Here is a 21,574-nt window from a genome sequence, read left to right as displayed (position 1 = left end):
TGTACAGAGCTCAGTAGAGTTCTGTGCATGACTGTTTTCCAAACCAAAATGTTACTAATAAGAACTCTGGCACAAGTACTAAAGTAAGAAACAAAAAAAAGGTAGAAAACAAAAGAAAAAAGCCACTTACTATGTATCTTCAAGTCATAAAGCTTTGCACTTAATAGATCTTCTCCTATGTTTTTTCTGTAAACATCAAAAAAAGGTGAAATAATTAAGACAAAACTGTCATTTTGCTCATTTATTTTCAATTCCCTGCCCACCAAAATGAAATTTATTAGGCAGAGTTTTATATTCTAGCAAAGAAAGTATAACTAGTTGCCCCTCCCCATCCCAGTGACTGACAATGGAGATTTACTACCAAGAAACAAAATATCATTGCAATCTCTTTCTCTAGAACTGGCAGAAATAATCAGAAAGAAAGGGTATCTGTCAGGGTTTTACTGCTTTAGAAAGGAGAAACAACACTGGACACTATTGAAGTGGTGAAGAGACTAGGAATGGGTAGTAAACCTCAGACTGAATGGGAGGAATGCTAAAAAATTTCCAAAAGGCTCTAAAAAAGGTACTGTAAATATCCAATAGCTGAGAGATTTTCCACCTTGGGAGAAATCATTAAGGGTCTGACTTGTTGGACAAAAGCAAATTATTATTTTATATATTATTTCCATACACCATCCCCCCCACCATATATCCATGAGAAAAAGCAGTTAAGCATGTGGACTACCTCAGCTGAATTAGCCCCATTGTTAAACCTTGTTATAGGTCATATAGTGATGACCACTGCATTCTCAGCAATAGCTAAGAGAACTGGGGTAATTCAGAGAAAACACAAAAATATATATCCATGACGTTGTCACAGCCAGTGATAGCAGCTATAGTAAGGATGCAGGTAGCAAAGGTATTCCTTCATTATTCCTAGGAAAAGTGTGCTGCTACCTACTATGAAAACATATATACATAAATCAAAACTGACTCTAATAAAAAAAAGAAAATGTAAATAAAATCTACTCTAATGCAGCTAATGTGGGTTTATGGGTGGGTTCTTACAGTGGATGTTTCATGAATCCCTTAAAATCATACACAAAGTTTTGTCTGTAAGTAAGTTCTATGACATGTTTTTCTAGAAGAAGATGTCTGCAGTTTTCTTCAAATTCTCAAATTAGTCTGTAACTTCCCAAAAGTTAAGACCTAGAGAGCTATAATAGAAATTAGTTGCATGATTTAATACATCTCAGGGATTACTATCAATTATTTTGGTAACAAAATAAATGTACTCTCTTAAGAAATTAGCATTCTGATGAAATGTGCTAATGAATTATAAATTTAATTATGAATCTGACAGTATATTGACTTAAGAATATAACTTTTAGATAGCTCTAAATATATTCCAGATCAAAATGGGCTTAAATTTTAAATGTACCAGAAGAAGTTATTTTAAGTATTAAGCATAAATTAATTTCCAGTACATTACTAACACAATTTAGTTGAAAAAAAATATGATACCTATTAAAATGGAATACTAAGCACTGTATTTCTAGGCAATTATGTTTCACCAACAGCAATTAAAGAAACAAATACAAACGTTAAATTTTTTTAAAAACATAAACATGTTACATTAGGTAGCAAAAATACAAAGACGCACAATGAGAAAAATAATAAGTAGTTTGAATTATAACTGTCTCATGAAATATGGTGAGTTATACCATTAGTAACTTTCTACCTTTGTCCCTAAACACTAGAGCAGTGCTATTCAAAATGTGGTCTGTGCACCAATACTTCTCCATTATTGGTTGTGATATGTACAAAAATGAATAAGCATTCAGAAAATTTTACAGAAATTTTACACTGCTGTAACATTTTTATTTTATAAAAATATCAATCTAAATTCAGATTAGAAAAAAAACTAAGAAAACCAATTCCTCAGAGATACAGCTGAGTCCGGCTGGTGTGGCTCAGTGGTTGAGCGTCAACCTATGAACCAGAAGGTCAAAATTCAATTCCTGGTCAGGGCACATGCCCGGGTTGCAAGCTTGATTTCTTGTAGAGGGCATGCAGGAGGCAGCTGATCGATGATTCTCTCTCATCATTGATATTTCTATTTCTCTTTCTCTCTCTCTTCCTCTCTGAAATCAATTTTAAAAAACATATTAATAAAATATAGAGCTCAGATTATATTCTCAAATTTCAGCTGGTCATTCCTTAAATTACCAAGTACATGCTTTAAAAGAAGTAATTAAATATATTTAAACCACATCATTAAAAAACTGTATTCATTTTTATTACTAGCTACCTTCTGATTCTACACATTGGATTCCACTTCTAAAGTTCATTACTAACCTCATACAGCTTTTAGAATTTTCATGACAGGAGAGCTGTTTCTTAAAAGAGCTTTCGTTTATCTTGTCTTTTGCTTCTCTCAACTGTCTTTTTACATGAACCTATGAGAAAAGCAAAATCACCTATTTAGAGTGATAATCCAGTATCACAAAGAATAACCTATTTTTCAATTTTCCCTTGAAAAAAAAAATTAAACAAAATTGTCTGAAACTCTAGCCCAAATACATATGCTTATTCATTCGAGCATGCTAAATTATAAACTTAACATACATGCTAAGCTCTGGGGAAACAAATTAGGGGGAAATAAGGCATGTAAACAGATTAAGTGCTCATAATAGAGATAAAAACACAGATCAGCAGATACATTGATTGAAAATTAACTCTAGAAAAGACTTTAATGAATAGATGCTTTATGAGTTGGCCTTAGAGAATGAGTAAAATTTGTCTAAGGAATAAAATAAAGGAAAGAAGCCAATGCAGAAGGGGAAGTTGATATAAAGTATAGGACCAGATTATAAAGAGCTTTGAATAATAAAACAATTCTATAGGAATCAGAGAATAGTGAGGTTTATAAAGCAAGTAAATGAGAACCGGGAGGCAACGGCTCTCAAGCAGCGCGACTAATTCATGAACTCAGAGGAGACCTGCTTCCCTCCACGGAAAGCAGATCCAAGCAACAGCGGCCTCCTGATCACCACACGCTCTGTCTGGGGAACAGTTGCTGTGTGTGAAGCCTCCCTCCACCAGCCAGAAGAGCCACCACAGCTGTGAACAGCACCCACCAGAGGCCCTGCTATCAACGGAGGAGCCGCTGCTAACACAACCGCCCAAGGAGCAACCACAGCCCGAGGAGCCACTGCTACCCAGGGAGCAGCCACTGCCACCCAGGGAGCAGCCACTGAACGACTCAACAACTAGATATGTCAGTGAGATCAAAAATGGGTAGACAAAGAAATGCCCAAAGGAAAGAGAAGGAGGACTCACCAGAAAAGCAGCTAAGTGAGACAGAGATATGCAACATGACGGAAAAAGAATTCCGAATAAGGGTCCTAGAGTACATGCACCAAATGTGCAAGAAGCAAGAAGAAACAGATGAAAAAATCAACTACTTATGCAAGAAGCAAGAAGAAACAGATGAAAAGATCAATAACTTTCGCAAGACCCAAGAAGAAATGAAGAGCGATATAGCTGCAATAAAAAACACCATTGAAAGTATCAACAGTAGACTGGGAGAAGCGGAGGACCGAATCAGTGAATTAGAAGACAAGGAAGCAAAACACACTCAAACTGTACTGCAAATGGAGAAAAAAATTAAAAGACAGGAGGAGAGCCTAAGGGAGCTTTGGGACAACATGAAACGAAACAACGTACAAATAATAGGGGTGCCAGAACAACAGAAAGATGAACATGGATTAGAAAACATATTCGAAGAAATAATATCAGAAAACTTCCCTGAGGTGGGGAAGAAAAAAGTCATGCAAGCCCAGAGAGTCCCAAACAAGGTGAACCCGAAAAGACCCACACCAAGACACATCATAATTACCATGGCAAATGTTCAGGACAAAGAGAGAATCTTAAAGGCTGCAAGAGAGAGACGGAAAGTTACAGACAAGGAATCTCCCATTAGATTATCAAATGATTTCTCAACAGAAACACATCAGGCCAGAAAAGAATGGACGGAAATCTACAAAGTGATGCAAAGCAAAGGACTGAATCCAAGAATACTCTATCCAGCAAGGCTATCATTCAAAATTGAAGGGGAAATAAGAAGCTTCACAGACAAAAAAGGGCTAAGGGAGTTTATCACCACCAAGCCAGCCATGCAAGAAATGCTAAAGGGACTGGTGTAAAAAGAAGAAATAACAACCTCAGAAAGAAAACAGCCACACACACAAAAAGAAATGGCTACAAACAAGTACCTTTCAATAATAACTTTAAATGTAAACGGACTAAATGCTCCAACCAAAAGACATCGAGTGGCTGAATGGATAAAAAAACATGACCCATACATCTGCTGTCTACAAGAGACCCACCTCATTAGAAGGGACTCATATAGACTGAAAGTGAAGGAATGGAAAAATATCTTTCACGCAAATGGAAAGGAAAAGAAAGCTGGGGTAGCAATACTTATATTGGACAAAATACATCTCAAAGTGAAGGCCATATCCAGAGATAAGGAAGGCCACTTCATAATACTAAAGGGATCAATACAACAAGAAGATATAACCCTGGTAAACATATATGCACCCAATGCAGGAGCACCCAAATTCATAAAAAAACTCCTGGAAGATATCAAAGGAGAGATCAACAACAATATAATCATAGTAGGGGACTTTAATACACCACTGACATCACTGGATAAGTCCACTAGACAAACAATCAGCAAAGAAACAGCAATCCTAAATGACTCACTAGAGCAGATGGACTTAATTGACATCTTCAGAACACTTCACCCCAAAGCTGCGGAATATACATTCCTCTCAGGTGCTCATGGGACATATTCAAAAATAGACCACATATTGGGTCACAAGCAAAGTCTCCACAAATTCAAGAAGATTGAAATGATAAAAAGCATCTTCTCAGACCACGATGGCATAACGTTAGAAATAAACTACAATAAAAACAACCCAAAATACTCAAACACTTGGAAGCTGAATAGCATGTTATTAAATATTGATTGGGTTACCAATGAGATCAAAGAAGAAATTAAAAACATCCTGGACAATAATGACAATGAAAACACAACAATCCAAAACCTATGGGACACAATGAAAGCAGTCCTGAGAGGGAAGTTTATAGCTCTGCAGGCCTATCTCAAAAAACAAGAAAAAATGGTAGTAAATCATCTAACTCTTCAACTCAAAGAATTAGAAAGAGAGCAACAAGAAAACCCCAGAGTGAGCAGAAGGAAGGAGATAATAAAGATTAGAGCAGAAATCAATGAAATAGAGACCAAAAGAACAATACAGAAAATCAATGAAACCAAGAGCTAGTTCTTTGAAAGGATAAACAAGATTGACAAACCCCTAGCCAGGCTCACCAAGAAGCAAAGAGAGAGGTCCAAAATAAACCAAATCAGAAACGATAGAGGCGAAATAACAACAGACCCCACAGAAATACAAATGATTGTTAAACAATACTACGGACAACTCTACTCCAACAAACTAGACAACCTGGAGGAAATGGACAAATTCCTAGAAAAATACAACATTCCAAAACTCAATCAGGAAGAATCAAAAAATCTCAATAGGCCAATAACTATGGAAGAAATTGAAGCAGTCATCAAAAAGCTCCCAGCAAACAAAAGCCCAGGACCGGACGGCTTCTCAGGAGAGTTTTATCAAACTTTCAAGGAAGAACTAAAACCTATCCTCCTCAGATTACTACAAAAAGTTCAAGAGGAAGGAACACTTCCAAGCACATTCTATGAAGCCAGCATCACCCTAATACCAAAACCAGGTAAAGACAACACAATGAAAGAGAATTACAGGCCAATATCCCTCATGAACATAGATGCCAAAATCCTCAACAAAATCTTAGCAAATCGGATCCAGCAGTACATCAGAAGGATCATACACCATGTCCAAGTAGGATTTATCCCAGGGATGCAAGGATGGTACAACATCCGTAAATCAATAAACGTGATACATCACATAAACAAATTGAAAGAAAAAAACCACATGGTCATATCAATTGATGCAGAAAAAGCATTCAACAAAATCCAACACCCATTTTTGATAAAAACTCTCAGCAAGGTGGGAATAGAAGGATCATACCTCAACATAATAAAAGCCATATATGACAGGCCCACAGACAACATCATACTCAATGGACAAAAACTAACACCATTTCCCCTAAGAACAGGAACAAGACAGGGATGCCCACTCTCACCACTCCTGTTCAACATAGTCCTGGAAGTATTAGCCATTGCAATTAGACAAGAAGAAGAAATAAAAGGCATCCAAATTGGAAAAGAGGAAGTAAAACTGTCCTTATTTGCAGACGACATGATATTATACATACAAAACCCTAGAGACTCCATCAAAAAACTACTAGACTTAATACATGAATTTGGCAATGTAGCAGGATACAAAATTAACCCCAAGAAATCTGAGGCATTTCTATACACCAATAGTGAACTTGCAGAAAGAGAGATTATAAAAACAATCCCATTTACCATCGCACCAAAAAAATTAAGATACCTAGGAATAAACTTAACTAAAGAGGTAAAAGACCTCTACTCAGAAAACTACAGGACGTTGAAAAAAGAGATAGAGGAAGACATAAAGAGATGGAAGAACATACCATGTTCTTGGATTGGTAGAATCAACATCATCAAAATGTCCATACTGCCCAAAGCAATCTATAAATTCAACGCACTTCCCATTAAAATACCAATGGCCTTCTTCAAAGATCTAGAACGAACTCTCCGAAAATTCATCTGGAATAAAAAAAGACCCCGAATAGCTACAGCGATCCTGAGAAAGAACAAAGTAGGTGGGATCTCAATGCCAGATATCAAGCTGTATTACAAAGCCACTGTTCTCAAAACTGCCTGGTACTGGCACAAGAACAGACATATAGATCAGTGGAATAGAATAGAGAGTCCAGAAATTAGCCCAACCCAATATGCTCAATTAATTTTTGACAAAGGAGGCATGAACATACAATGGAGCCAAGATAGTCTCTTCAATAAATGGTGTTGGGAAAATTGGACAGATACATGCAAGAAAATGAAACTAGACCACCAACTTACACCATACACAAGAATAAACTCAAAATGGATAAAGGATTTAAATGTACGACAGGAAACCATAAAAATTCTAGAAGAATACAAAGGCAACAAAATCTCAGACATATGCCAAAGCAATTTCTTCACTGATACAGCTCCTAGGGCAGTTGAAACTAAAGAGAAAATGAACAAATGGGACTACATCAAAATAAAAAGATTCTGCACAGCAAAAGAAACCATCAACAAAACAACAAGAAAACCCACTGTGTGGGAAAACATATTTGCCAACGTCATATCTGATAAGGGCCTAATCTCCAAAATTTATAGGGAACTCATACAACTTAACAAAATGAAGATAAACAATCCAATCAAAAAATGGGCAAAGGAGCTAAATAGACACCTCTCAAAAGAGGACATTCAGAAAGCCAAGAGACATATGAAAACATGCTCAAAGTCACTAATCATCCGAGAGATGCAAATCAAAACAACAATGAGGTACCATCTCACACCTGTCAGAATGGCCATCATCAACAAATCAACAAACGACAAGTGCTGGAGAGGATGTGGAGAAAAGGGAACCCTCCTGCACTGCTGGTGGGAATGCAGACTGGTACAGCCACTATGGAAGACAGTATGGAGTTTCCTCAAAAAATTGGAAATGGAACTCCCATTTGACCCTGTGATCCCACTTCTAGGAATATATCCCAAGGAACCAGAAACACCAATTAGAAAGGATATATGCACCTCTATGTTCATAGCAGCACAATTCACCATAGCTAAGATCTGGAAGCAGCCTAAGTGCCCATCAGTAGATGAATGGATTAGAAAACTGTGGTACATCTATACGATGGAATACTATGCTGCTGTAAAAAAGAAGGAACTCATACCATTTGCAACAGCATGGATGGAACTGGAGAGCATTATGCTAAGTGAAATAAGCCAGTCAATGAAGGAAAAACACCACATGATCTCACTCATTCATGGATAATAAAGACCATTACAAACTTTTGAACAATAATAGATACAGAGGCAGAGCTGCCTCAAACTGATTGTCAAACTGCAGTGGGAAGGCCAGGGAGGGTTGGGGGACAGGAGGGAGGGGAGTAAGAGATCAACCGAAGAACTTGTATGCATCTATATAAGCATAACTAATGGACATAAGACACTGGGGGGTAAGGGAGGACAGGGGTTTGTCAAGGGTGGGGGCGATAAAAAGGGCACTTATGTAATACCCTTTGTAATACTTTTAGCAAAAATAAAAATTAAAAATTAAAAAAAAGCAACTAAATGAGATGATCAAATAATTTTTTTTTCAGTATTAACTTTGGCAGTAATGTGAAGAATGAAGCAGATAAGGAGAAACTATAAAAGCCAGAAAACCAGAAGCTCTTACAATGCATAGTCTAGATTTATGCTGAGAAAATAGTCACTTGCCACATAAGGCTATTGAGCACTTGAAATGTGGCTGGTCTGAATTGAGATGCACTCTAAGTGTAAAATATACAGAGGAGTTCAAAGACTTAGGACAACAAAAAGGGAAAATCTCTCAATAACAATTCTTTAAAAATATTACATGTTGAAATAGATATGTTGGATTAAATACATATTATAAAAATTTGGTTTTTCCTACTCTTTTCACATCACTAATTAAAACTTCTAAATTACAGCCCTAACTGTTTTGGCTCAGTGGATAGAGCGTCGGCCTGTGGAATGAAGGGTCCCAGGTTCAATTCTGGTCAAGGGCATGTACCTTGGTTGCAGGCACATCCCCAGTAGGGGGTGTGCAGGAGGCAGCTGATCAATGTTTCTCTCTCATCGATGTTTCTAACTCTATCCCTCTCCCTTCCTCTCTGTAAAAAATCAATAAAAATATATTTCAAAAACAACTTTTAAATTACAGACTGGCTTGTATATTTCCATTGGCAGAACCAGTCTAGATGGCAGCATGAGAGCCTACTAAGAGTTAATAGCAGAGACATGAAGAAACAAACTTAAGAAGAAATTGAGCAAAAGGAATAGGAAAAGATGGATGGGCAGAGAGAAAAAAAAATGGAAAATTCCCTGATACTTTTTGGATTTGTTAATGTTGATTCCTTTGTATTATAGATGGAGAGATCCAACAAGTGGTTGAAAATACAAGTCTGGTTCTAAGGAAAAATATCTAGGCTAGTGACAGAATTTTAGGAGTTATATAAATATAGATAGTACTAACAGCTACTGAAGTATTGAGAAGACTTAAGGGGAAGGTATACCTAGAGAATTGAAAGGAAGATCCTATGAGGAGTCCCAATGATTTAAGAAAAGGTAAGAAGAGCAGGGAGATGGCAAAGAAGATTGTAAAAGGTCGGTAAAAGAAACAAACATACATACATACACACATTCTTACATATATACCCATAAGAGAAGTAAACCTAGAACCCAAAGGAAATAAAAGTACTCAACAGCATTACATGCAGAAAGGATGGGATTGGCCAGTCAGAGATTACTCTGGCCCTTAGTGAGGGCAGTTTTAGTAAAACAAAATGACAGAGGTGAACTGTCAATGGAACTGGAGAATTGAAAAAATGAAGTAAATGTAGATGTCTCATTCAAGTTCAGCTATAAAGGGAAAAGGATAATAATTGAAGATTCAAAAGAAGCAAAGAAAATATTAAGAGTACAAGGATAATATCACATATAAGAAATACCTTTTTAAGTTTGACAAAATTAGATGAATAGTGCATCAAACTTTTAAGCCTCATTAAATAAAACAAATTCTTATTCCAAGAACAAAATTTCACATGAAGCAAAAGAACAAAATTTTACAAGAAAATATATTTGGAAACTAGCTCATGCTAATGAATCATCAGCAACATAACATATACTCTAGAAAAATGGAAAACGTCTTTCAGAGAAGTCATGCTTTAATTTTGATTATAATATTACGCAATTATATCTTTTCTCCAAAATATATACTAATTTGCATAGATGTGCAGACTTACATAATTACAAGAAGCAAATTAATTTTTCATGTATCTTTTTATTTGAATTGCAGTCTTATTTGTATATTGAGACTCATCTGTTAAAAATGTAACAGCCTGGCCAGTGTTGCTCAGTGGTTGAGTGTTGACCCATGCACCAAAGGGTCGCGGGTTAGATTCCTGATCAGGGACACACAACTTGATCCCCAATAGGGGCACAAAGGAGGCAGCCAATAGATGTCTCGCTCTCACATCGGTGTTTCTCTCTCTCTCCCCCTTCCTCTCTCTCTAAAATCAATAAAAGATATTTAAATATATATACATATATATATATCAAAACAAATTATAAATACCTACAACGAGAACATCTAATGCTTAAATAGTTGTACGTTGCTTCCATTCCCTTCGTACTCACACGGAGAGCAACAAAGCTATCATAGACTTATAATGCTACCTGGGAACAGTTTTTTTCACATAAATGACATCATATATGTATATATTGAGTATTCCCATTTTTAGTTGTATATCCTTTGTGACTTCTTAGAGATACCGCAAGTAATCTCTTTCTTAAAGTCAAATACCATATGATTTCACTTATATGTGGAATCAAATTTTCAAAACAAATAAACAAAATAGAAACAGACTCATAGAGAACAAACTTTTAAAAAAGGATTGGGTAAAATAGGTGAAAGGATTGAGAAAATAAAAAATCACAGACATAGACAACAATATGGTGATTACCAGAGGGAATGGGTGGTGAGGCAGGTAGAAGAGAGTAAAGGGAGTGTAAATGATGACAAAAGGAGACTTCATTTTGGGTGGTGAACACACAATACAATATACAGATGATGTATTATAGAATTGCACACTTGAAACCTATAAAACTTATTAACCAATGTCATCCCAATAAAGTCAATAAAATTAAATAAATAATTTTCTCTTAAAAACAGTCATGAAAAAAAAGGCTGAGAAAATGTTCCAGATTAAAAGATATGAGACATAACGTAACATATGATTACAGATTTTCTTTTGCTATAAGGGACATTCTTGGAACAAATGGTAACATCTGATTATAAATATATATATATATATATATATATATATATATATATATATATAAATTATTTTAAAAATCTCCTTCTTATACATTTTATTTAACTACTTACTGCCCGTTTCTCTTTTCACCTTTTACTCATTAACTCAGGAATATGTTCCTATTTCTTTTATTTGTAAGCCAAAAATGTGAACACAAATCATAATCATGGTTTATAATAATTAACATCAATGAGGTATGTATGGTATGTGCATCTGAGAGATGTGATTAGGATTAAGCATTACAATAAACTATACTTAATAAAAGAATGAACTAATTGGCCTATGCCAATCTTGAAACTGAAAAGTCCCTCTCAATCTCCACAAACGCCCCTTTCTCCAATTACTCATTTTTCTTCAAACACCAGAATTTAAGAACAAAGACATCATTTTATATTTACTTTTACTGGCTTACTCTTCTCAACATTGCTTTTTTTATGAAAACATACTTTTCAGGTATTTTGAACTTAAGTTTTTGTGAGGGTTGGCCTTTGAATCTAGTAGTCCATTTCAAATATTTTTCAATTAAAAATGTATTCAGCCCAGCTGGTGTGGCTCAGTGGTTGAGTAGCGACCTATGAACCAGAAGGTCACAGTTCAATTCCCAGTCAGGGCATATGCCTGGGTTGTGGGCTCTATCCCATGTGCAGGAGGCAGCCCATTGATGGTTCTTTCTCATTGATGTTTCTATCTCTCTTTCCCTCTCCCTTTCTCTCTGAAATAAAAAAAATAAAATAAAAATATATTTAAAGCACTATATAATTAATCAGTAAATGTTTTTGAAATAAAGGTCCTCACACTAAAAATGTATCCTCTTTAGTGGGCAAAGGAAAAAAAAAGAGAATTTCTGAATTCTTGTAGAAAAGTCTGGGTTTGTTATGCCAAGGGGGAATGTTAATCACATATTAAAGCTAAAGTTCAACAAGTCACAAATTTATTCAAACTAGAACTCTTTTAAAACAAAATTGAATTAAGTTTGTATTTATACTGTTCATGTTGCAAAATAAAATCTAAGCCTTACCTTAACACAACCTTCCAATGAACTGATTTTAAACACTGCTTGAAAAGGTTTTCTGTCAATAGGACATGAAGCCTGTGTCTGAAAAATGATTAACAATTTATAACTTCAGAAATGTTTCTTTAGAATAAAAATGAATATATAACAAACACATTTGAACAGGAAACAGAAATTTTTTTTCTTCTTTCAAAGGTGAAGATGAAATACTTTCTGCCAGTACCATGCCACAGAGTAATAAATACCTTAAATTTGTTGAATTCATTCAAATACTTATTGAGCATCTACTGTATGCTAGGTAAGTGGAATACAATGATGAAGAGAAATAAGATCTCTGTATACCTAGGAAGACCTGCTTGTCCAGTTGATAACTACTGGGCTGAAATCAACAGCTCTATGATCGAAAGTTCTTGGGCAACTCGAAATCAGCTGTAAAAGGAATGGCAGATACAGGTCCCTTACAGATTTTAGTATTCTATGACAATATTGTCTCTAAAAATGAATTATTTTGAATAGGTAATTAAGCCAGCAATAAAAACTTTTTAAAAATATGAAGAAAATGGAGAATTCCTCTACTCCGAGCAGCCACCTAGATGCTCTCTCCAGAAGTAGTTTCCTACATATCCTTTTGGAGATAACCAATGCATATACATACATATGTATCTTTTTAATATAAAATATATCTAATTAATTCATATGCAGATTGAATTTTATTTTTCTTAATTATATACTTTAGTTCATATTACTATTTCAAAGCTGCCTCATTCTTAACAGCATAGTATGCCACAACAGTTTTAATTTTATATTTCCTTTTATGAGTTAGATTGAGTATATTTTCATATTTTTAAGAGCTATTCAAATTGCTTTTTAAAAAACTATTCATGCCTTTTGCTTAGCTTTTTTATTAGGTTGCTTGTCTTTTTCAAATGGAATTGCAGGCATTCTTTATAGAATAAGAAAAATTTTACTTTAATCACTCTGATTCTAAGTCAACTTTATTTTGATGTAAATATATTTCCTATACCTTAAAAATTAATGTACATCAGCTATAATTAAGAGTTTCTTTGATAATATTATTAAATATTTGTATAGGAATGGGTTTATATTATCTAAACAATTTAAGATGGAGTTGTCTACTAGAGTAGAAGGGTAAAAACTCAGTAGTCTATTAAGAAAATACTAAAAGGTGATATTATAAATACCTATGATTTATTAATAACTTAAAAAATGCCCTAGCCGGTTTGGCTCAGTGGATAGAGCGTCGGCCTGCAGACAGAATGGCCACAGGTTCGATTCCGGTCAAGGGCACATGCTCAGGTTGTGGGCTCGATCCCCAGTAGGGGGAATGCAGGAGGAAGCCAGTCAATGATTCTCTCTCATCATTGATGTTTCTATCTCTCTATCCCTCTTCCTTCCTCTCTGAAATCAATAAATACATATTTTTTTAAAAAACTTAAAAAATATTTCAAAAAGTAAAACAGGATTTCAACAATTTAATAAGACCACAGATAGTAATGGAATTTTGATAAATTATCTTATATTCCCCAGTGGAAAAAAATGTGATTTTTACCATTCTGGACTGCGGCAAACATCAAGATATGCTTGTACAAGTACACATAGGCCAGACTATGTGCAGCCCTTGATTATATAATACATTTTCACATAGCTCGAGACTCACTTTGGGAGCAACCAAAATATAAATTGTGTTACTTTTATTACTCTGTTAAAATTAAGTAAGTAGGCCTTTATAAAATGCTTTACCACATTCTGAATTAGGAAATGTGACTTTACTATATTAAATTGGTTCAGACTGCTAGAAGTAAGCTCAGCTTACTTCTCAGTACTATGGGTTTAGGATGCTATTACTTTCCCTACAGAAAGCTTAACCTTATTACTATTAAAATAAAATTGAATTAAGTTTGTATTTATACTGTTCATGTTGCCTGGGTTGTGGGCTCTATCCCATGTGCAGGAGGCAGCCCTTCATCACTACAAGTGGCGACAAAGCTGTCCACATATTTTTAATAATGCACAACCAGTAGTAATTCTAGTTCAAAGAACTCAACATCATGAATGTGATTGTTGTTTACCACATTAGCATTTACTGTATGTAATTCTTAGTCTAGGTTATATTAGTACATTTATAATTCCAAAGAATATTTATAAGTAAAAACTTTTAAGTACATCTTATTTTTACCCAAGTTTCAAACTATATTTTTATTTCTATTTTTAAGGTAAATTTTCATAAACATTCCTAAAAAGATAAAATAATAAATGAAAATATGTTCCCTTCAATGTTTATTAAAAAAATATTAAGATGTGTAAAGGCTCTGAATTTATATTCTATTTTCATAGCCTGTCCTTGGGTATTACCTTGAGCAAGTAACATAGTCTCTCTGTTTCTTCTCAGTTACCTTATTAGTGAAATGGAGATACTAATAGAACTTATTCCTAAGGTGTTTATGGGGGGGGAAAGGAATTAATAATCTTAGAAGAGTGTGTGGCATATATTAAGTATTGTATAAAGCCCATCAACTAGCTTTATTGGACTAGCAACAAAATAGCTTGGTCCATTAATAAACCACAATATGATATATATATATATATATATATATACCATGGTGGGCAAAAGCAGGTTTACAGTTGTGAGTATGTTAAACAGAGTTAATAAAGTTATTGTGATAATCATACCTGCACATCTTTTTCCATATGAACAACTGTAAACCTTCTTTGTTCACCTATGTACTTGTAAGAGACATGATTCCTTAATAATTTTTTATTGGAATTTGCAAAGTTCATGACATGAAAATTAAACTTTATCATTTTATTATAGCTATTTCAATATGTAATACTAAGATCCAAAGAAAGCCACTCTGTGTTCAAAAAATGTATTCCATCAGATGTATTCAATCTTTCAAAAACTCTGAAATTACACAATCCCTGCTTTCCTCTGTTGACATCAGCTAAATGGCACTTTTTCCTTTACAATGTTCAAACTGATAGTTTTAATCTGAGCCATTCCATTTTGATCTGTTCTAAATAATGAGGTTATGAGTAAGATTTTGTTTTTATTCTTTTTTCCTTATTCACAATTGCCATGAATTTATCTATGGATTTCACTTGAAAGGTTCTACTGCTATCATGTAAAAAAAGAAAGAAAACAGAAGAAAAAGCAGTAGTTGGAAAAACATTGCTATCTATTATCACAATCTGCATATACTTACATTTCCTCAAAACAATCTAGTTAACACTAGAAAATAAGTTAATAGATTTTCTTTGGTTCAGGCTCAGTCAACCAGAAAAATTTCTTAAAACCAAGTTATCGTCTCCAAGTTAACAAAAGTAAATAGCTCAGAAAACAAGCTACCTAGAGTAGATAAAATATCTTTGCTATTGCTACTGAGAAATGACGATATCCATTTCTGACCTTAGAAGAGTTTAGCAAAGCATTTCAAAGGGGAAACAGAAAAGAAATTCAGTTATTTTGAGTTAATCTTCATAGCATACTTCAATAAATTAAAACAGATATTTAAAAATTAAGCAAATCTTCAATTTTTGTTAATGTATACTGTAAGAAAAATATAAGCTATTTCAACACAAAGTTCAAAGACACCATCATTACTAGATAGTAAAGCATAAAATTATATATATACAATGTGATGATCAAATAGCTATAATAGAAAAGTTTTACAAATAGATTTTTTAAATTACTTGTACTGCCCTAATTTTAAGGCATTTCCAAAGATACTTCACCCTTAGATCCAGCAGATACCGATTTGGAAAATTCAAAGACATTTTAATCTGTTTCCAGAGTTTGTATCACTAAACTAATTTAATTTTTGGTTATATGGTTTTAAAAATTCACATTTAAAACTAATGTAGAATATTTTTAACTAACAGAACTGCCCTTTCTGCTTAAGATGATTTTAGTTGTGGAGAAAATTATCCCAAATTTTGTTTTACTTATAAACAACAAAAATAAATACCCCTTGATAATTCACCATCTTGATTCCTTATATACAACGAACATATTCTTCATTAATTATTCAGCTTTTAAATCAACATGGCTTTCATTTTAATAATTTTTAAAGTATCTAATTTAATTAGTTTCATAATCAAAGCAGTCCAATATCATCATTCAACTTTGTGATACAGCTAGTAAATATAATAGAATTTGATCACTGCTTTACATTGTAATGTGTACTTAAAAAACAGAGCTTATTTACATTTTACTGTCAATGCTCTGTATCAGTTAAGGAGGCAATTTTGATAGAAAAAAAAAATCTTCCTAATGATTTCAGTAAAACATACCCTAGTATTCTGAAGCGTTGTAAATTCCCAGCTCAGACAAACCCATATTTAAATGTAAGAACAGGAAACCTTCCTTATTTGGAAATTCAGGATTCTTGATTTCTAATATTTCTTGCTTCCTGCTGCTGCTCTATCCTCAATCACAAAGGCTGCCTACAGATAGCCCCTCCTAGAGAGAGAGAAGCAAGTGTTAAAGATAAGTGCTTAAAGACTAAAGCTCAGTATCTATGTTTAACATCAAGGTTTGTCTGTTCATGGGAATCTCTAGAACATCTATCTCTCCTACTAATAAATACAGTACATTATACAAAACTTAGTTCAAAATCAAATAAAGATGATTTAGAAATGCACACCATTACAGGTTGATGCTTATTTTAAAGTTTTTCACCAGGACCTATCCTTTCAAGTTGATGGTTCCAAGATACCTAGCCTGGACCTCCAAAGAAAGTGCTCACCTGCAGTCAGCCTACATGTTCCCTACCACACTTAAAACAGTTCTATCAAGACAGTCCTCATCATTCCACATTAGTGAAACTGTGGTTCTTTATAACAGCTTTCAGGAATGTATTCCTAAAGGACAATGGCTATCAGTGAAAATTAACACAAGAAAGCATTTTATCTAACTACTCAAAGAAAATCCTTTCAGGTTCTCAAAAATACATTACCACAGTTGGGTAGAATTACTTTTAATCTTAATTTCTTTTGACATTTAACAGTTAAGACTTTTTCTAATATAAAAACAAAATTCTGTAAACTACCTGTATAAATCATTTTACAAACTCTGATATTTAAAATTAGGCTATACAGAAATACACATTAATTTACCCAACTGGTGAAAATAGACTATTAAGTTAAAGTCTATTACATAGGTAATGAATGTTCACAATGTAAAAATTTTCTTTGTTCTACCAAAGGTTTTACCAGAGGATTAATCTACAAGGTGAAAACAATGGGGGATTTGTAAAAATTAGTCACATTTCAAGTTTTGGTGAAAACAGAACTAGCAACCTGTCTAACCCACTTTAAGGATGATGATTAGATAGCCCTAAATCACTTATTGATTGCACAACTTGTAATATTAAACGAAATAATGTATTTGATAATGTTTTATAAATGATAAAGGTCAGGACTAACAGTAGCACTCCACAGGTATGTTTAAATTATTATTTACAGAGTGCTACACAACAGAGAGGTTCAGGAATAAAGAAAAATATACATTTTAAGAAAAACTGATTTAAAAAATTCAGACAATAAAATTTTGCTGAATTTGTAATTGAAAAATAGTCTAATCACCAGAATGATGTGTAGATTTATATTTGCCGTATAAAGGAACATCTGTATATAAAATACATCACTAGTTAAGATATGTCAGTCATATTTTGATTTTTGGTATTTAATATTAATTCGAGAATATACTCCTCACCTGTCTGCATTGAATACTGTTGTTTGACATCTTCAAGAACGGTACGTCACCATAGTAAGACTTTCTTCATTTCTAGTCTCATGAGAGAAAACATACTTTTCCCAACTGTCCAATTTTTATTTCATTAAGCTTACTTTCTCAAACTGAAGCTGTCAGCATTTAATATGAAATGGAAGGCTGAGATAAATAAGTTGAGGGAAGGTAATTTGCTTATAGTAATAAAGTTAATGACATTTCAAAAATTACTTAAAAGATAAGAAAATATTTTTTATTTCTTAAAAGAGAAAAGAACCCTGGTGAATATCAAGAATCTCGTAATCAATATATTATCGCATGTCCCTTTAAATACAGTAAAAGCTCTTGAACACTTCAAGCATGAAATGTTTCCAAGTTCTCAAACTTTACCTTCTTAAGAGCCAAAATTTTAACCACTTCCTGGCAACCTGCCAAATCATAAACTCTATTTTCTTAACCAGTATGTGTGTGAAGGGGGTATCGTCTTGTCTGTAGGGGTTCATAATTATAATCAGTTGTCACTACCAGAGCCATGTGTCAGACTTCTCTAGCTTTCGCCTTTCTAGTTATTGACAGTTAAGTGCCGCTTAACAATGGGGACACATTCTGAAAAGTGCAATTGCATCATTAGGAGACTGTACTGTTGTGAAAACCTACACTATGTGTTATAGCCTATTGCTCCTAGGCTGTAAGCCTGTACAGCATGTGACTATACAAAACAAGAGATTAAATCGAGCACAAGATAAAATGATGCACTCAAGAAACATGATATTCACAATATATATGATACTGCTGCCAGTTCAACACAGCATACTGCTTTATAGCAAACTTTTTTAATAGGTAGAAAGAGTACATTCTAAAATAACAATTAAAAGTATAGCACAGTAAATTATAACCCAGTAACATAGTTGTTTATCTTCTCAAGTATTATGTACATAATGGTATGTGCTATACTTCTATACGACTGGCAGACAGTGGGTTTTGTTTACACCAGCATCACCCCAAATATGTGAGTAATGCATCGTCCTACAATGCTATGATGGCTATGACTTGAAGGCAAAAGGAACTTTTTAGCTCCATTATAATCTTACTAGAGGCCTGGTGCACAAAATTCATGCACGGGTAGGGTCCCTAGGCCTGGCCTACGATCAGGGCCAGCCGGGGCCTTCCTTTCCTGGCTGCCGGCTGCTGGTTGGGGTCTTCCTTCCCTAGCTGCTGGCCGGGGCCTTCCTTCGCTCCACGCCACCCCCTGGTGGTCAGCGCAGGTCAAGCAAGGAACCGAACTCCTGGTCTCCTGGTCGAACTCCCAAGGGGACACTTTGCATATTAGCCTTTAATAAATATAGATGGGGCCACTGTCATATATACAGTCTATAGCTGACCAAAAAGTCATGTAGTGCATAACTAAACTTTAAAATGTGCTAAGTTAAACTTGTGTGCAAATTAAAAACTCTCAATATATTTAGACTGTGTTTTGGCTCACAGTATGGGTAAAATAAGTAACTTTCTGAGTGGCTAATAAACTTACGAGGTGTATTGGCTCTATACATATTTCATTAGTTTAAAGGCTATCTTTTATTTAGTTTCAGATTCTCAGTTCTAATACTGATGCTTTAATATTTCAACTTTCCTTAATTACTTGTCAAATACTATGTCTTTGTTTACTTCAACATTCTATTTCTACAATTTTATAAACCAACAGGCTTACCTATTATAAATTCCTTGAAACTAAACATAGTTATAGAGAATATGCTTAACCTGGATTTGTTCTAGTGTCCTCAAGGTCAAGCAATTAAGCTATGGGCCATTTAGGCCACCACAGGTTCCATTATCCTGAATCTTTTTGCCCCAGGTAAGGTGGATTCTATGAAATACCTAAAGACTAAGTTAATCACTTTAAAGTCCTTACATGGCTTTTGTTTTAAATAACCAATGAACTCAAATTTTAGACCATGAAGAGATTGAAACTAACTTTGACTTTGGATATAGATACTTTAAGAGCATAAAAAAAGTTCAGGAATGTGTCCAAAACAAATATACTAGATTATTATATACCTTAACTTTACTTGTTCCTTACAGAGCACAACTTCTTCAATGCCTAAAATGTTAACGTGAAGATAAATAAATGAGTCCTTCTTTTTTGGTTCTTGATATCCATTCTGAATATTTCAGTAAACCTTTAGTACAAACTTTGAAATAGCTCAGCTGAATTTCTGAAAGACACATAAGACTAGGAAGATGATCCTGAATACATTTTGTACTGTTTTCTTACTATGTATATTTCCAACTGCTGTAAATCTCACTTTGATTTCTATTTTCCTATTAAATGGAACATTAGCAAAATTTTAAACTATGGATCAATTTTTAAAAATTATTTTAATTTCAGGCTATCCCTTGAGGTATTTAGAAACAAATTAGCGTTCCGAAACCATGTCTTATATCAGACAAACATTGACACAGTGATTTAAATGAAAGAATATATAGGAAAGCCTTAGCATAAGGCCAGGCCAATTAGGAGACTCTGAATATAGACATTTATTTCCTAATCCTGAAATCCAAAGTAAACTGCATGCCTTCTCTTTAAAAACAGGAGGAGTTTTAGGAAAATGAGAACAAAGAGCTTAATAACTAACAGTCATGAAAAAAAACCCACTAGTGCCCGGTAGGCGTGGCTCAGTGGGTGAGCATCAACCCATGAACCTTTTAAAAGCAATTTGGCTTCAACAAAATGTTTATATCCAAAGGAATAACACAAAAGTAAGAAAATATTACATGCAAGAAAGGTTTTGATTGTAACACTATGTATGTTATCAAGTATCAGGAAGTCACAGTTTGGTCAGGGCACATGCACAGGTTGTGGGCTCGATCCCCAGTGTGGGGTGTACAGGAGGCAGCAGATCAATGATTCTCTCTCATCCCTGATGTTTCCATCTCTCTCCCTCTCCCTTCCTCTCTCTGAAATCAATAAAAATAAAATTTAAAAAAAGCAAACCCACTAGCAAATCTAAAATCTGATTCTATTTGTCAAAGCATATATATACTTTGAAACACATCTAATTTTTAACAGACCAATAAAAGATTCAAACTAAAAATTTAGTTCAAAGACTAAGTAATTCTGTTAACCAGTATTAATTTATCATATACAATGAATAATTTCTTAGTAAATTGTGCTCTTCTTAATGCTCTATTTAATGGTTTATTTAACTGATTTGATGGCTGCTATCCCCATTAGGGACAACAAAATAATTCAGAATATTCTATTTATGCTCCACTTTCATGACACCTCCATCCCACCCTCATCACAATTTATGGTAATACAGCAGATAAGTACTGTCTTTTAAAAGCAATTTGGCTTCAACGAAGTGTTTATATCCAAAAGAGTAACACAAAAGAAAATATTACATGCAAGAAAGGTTTTGATTGTAACACTATGTATGTTATCAAGTATTTTCAACTTTAAAATATTCAACAATTTAAAAACACAGATAAGTTTAGCACTGTCTAGTAGGGTTCACTATGTAGATAGTGCACACCTCTAGATACATATCCTAGAGAAACCTAGAACACATACACCGTAATAAACCTTATGTTCGTGTGAAAGATGCATGTGGAGTGTAAGGAAGAATGGAGAATCGTGTCTATTTTATAAACTATAATTTTCATAGAGAAAAACACATACTCAGATT

The 21,574-nt window shown here is 34.1% G+C and overlaps 1 protein-coding gene across 4 annotated transcripts in view; it reads right to left on the bottom strand.

Moving 5' to 3' along the window:
- SCAF11 (SR-related CTD associated factor 11) overlaps nt 1-21,574 on the bottom strand; it is a 95,555-nt gene that overhangs the window by 22,399 nt on the left and 51,582 nt on the right. For 3 of the 4 annotated variants that reach the window (XM_070410380.1, XM_070410381.1, XM_070410383.1), the window contains exons 4-6: nt 12,146-12,223; nt 2,341-2,441; nt 131-186 (exon numbers count right to left, since the gene is read on the bottom strand). In XM_070410380.1, coding sequence (XP_070266481.1) covers nt 131-186; nt 2,341-2,441; nt 12,146-12,223 — 235 coding nt within the window. The remainder of the gene's footprint in view (nt 1-130; nt 187-2,340; nt 2,442-12,145; nt 12,224-21,574) is intronic. The other variant, XM_070410382.1, reaches the window with a different exon arrangement.

Source organism: Myotis yumanensis, unplaced genomic scaffold (assembly GCF_028538775.1).
Source record: "Myotis yumanensis isolate MYYU_CA2020_CCGP unplaced genomic scaffold, mMyoYum1.0.hap1 SCAF_3, whole genome shotgun sequence".
NCBI lineage: Eukaryota > Metazoa > Chordata > Mammalia > Chiroptera > Vespertilionidae > Myotis > Myotis yumanensis.
This window is presented reverse-complemented; position numbering and strand designations above follow the sequence as displayed.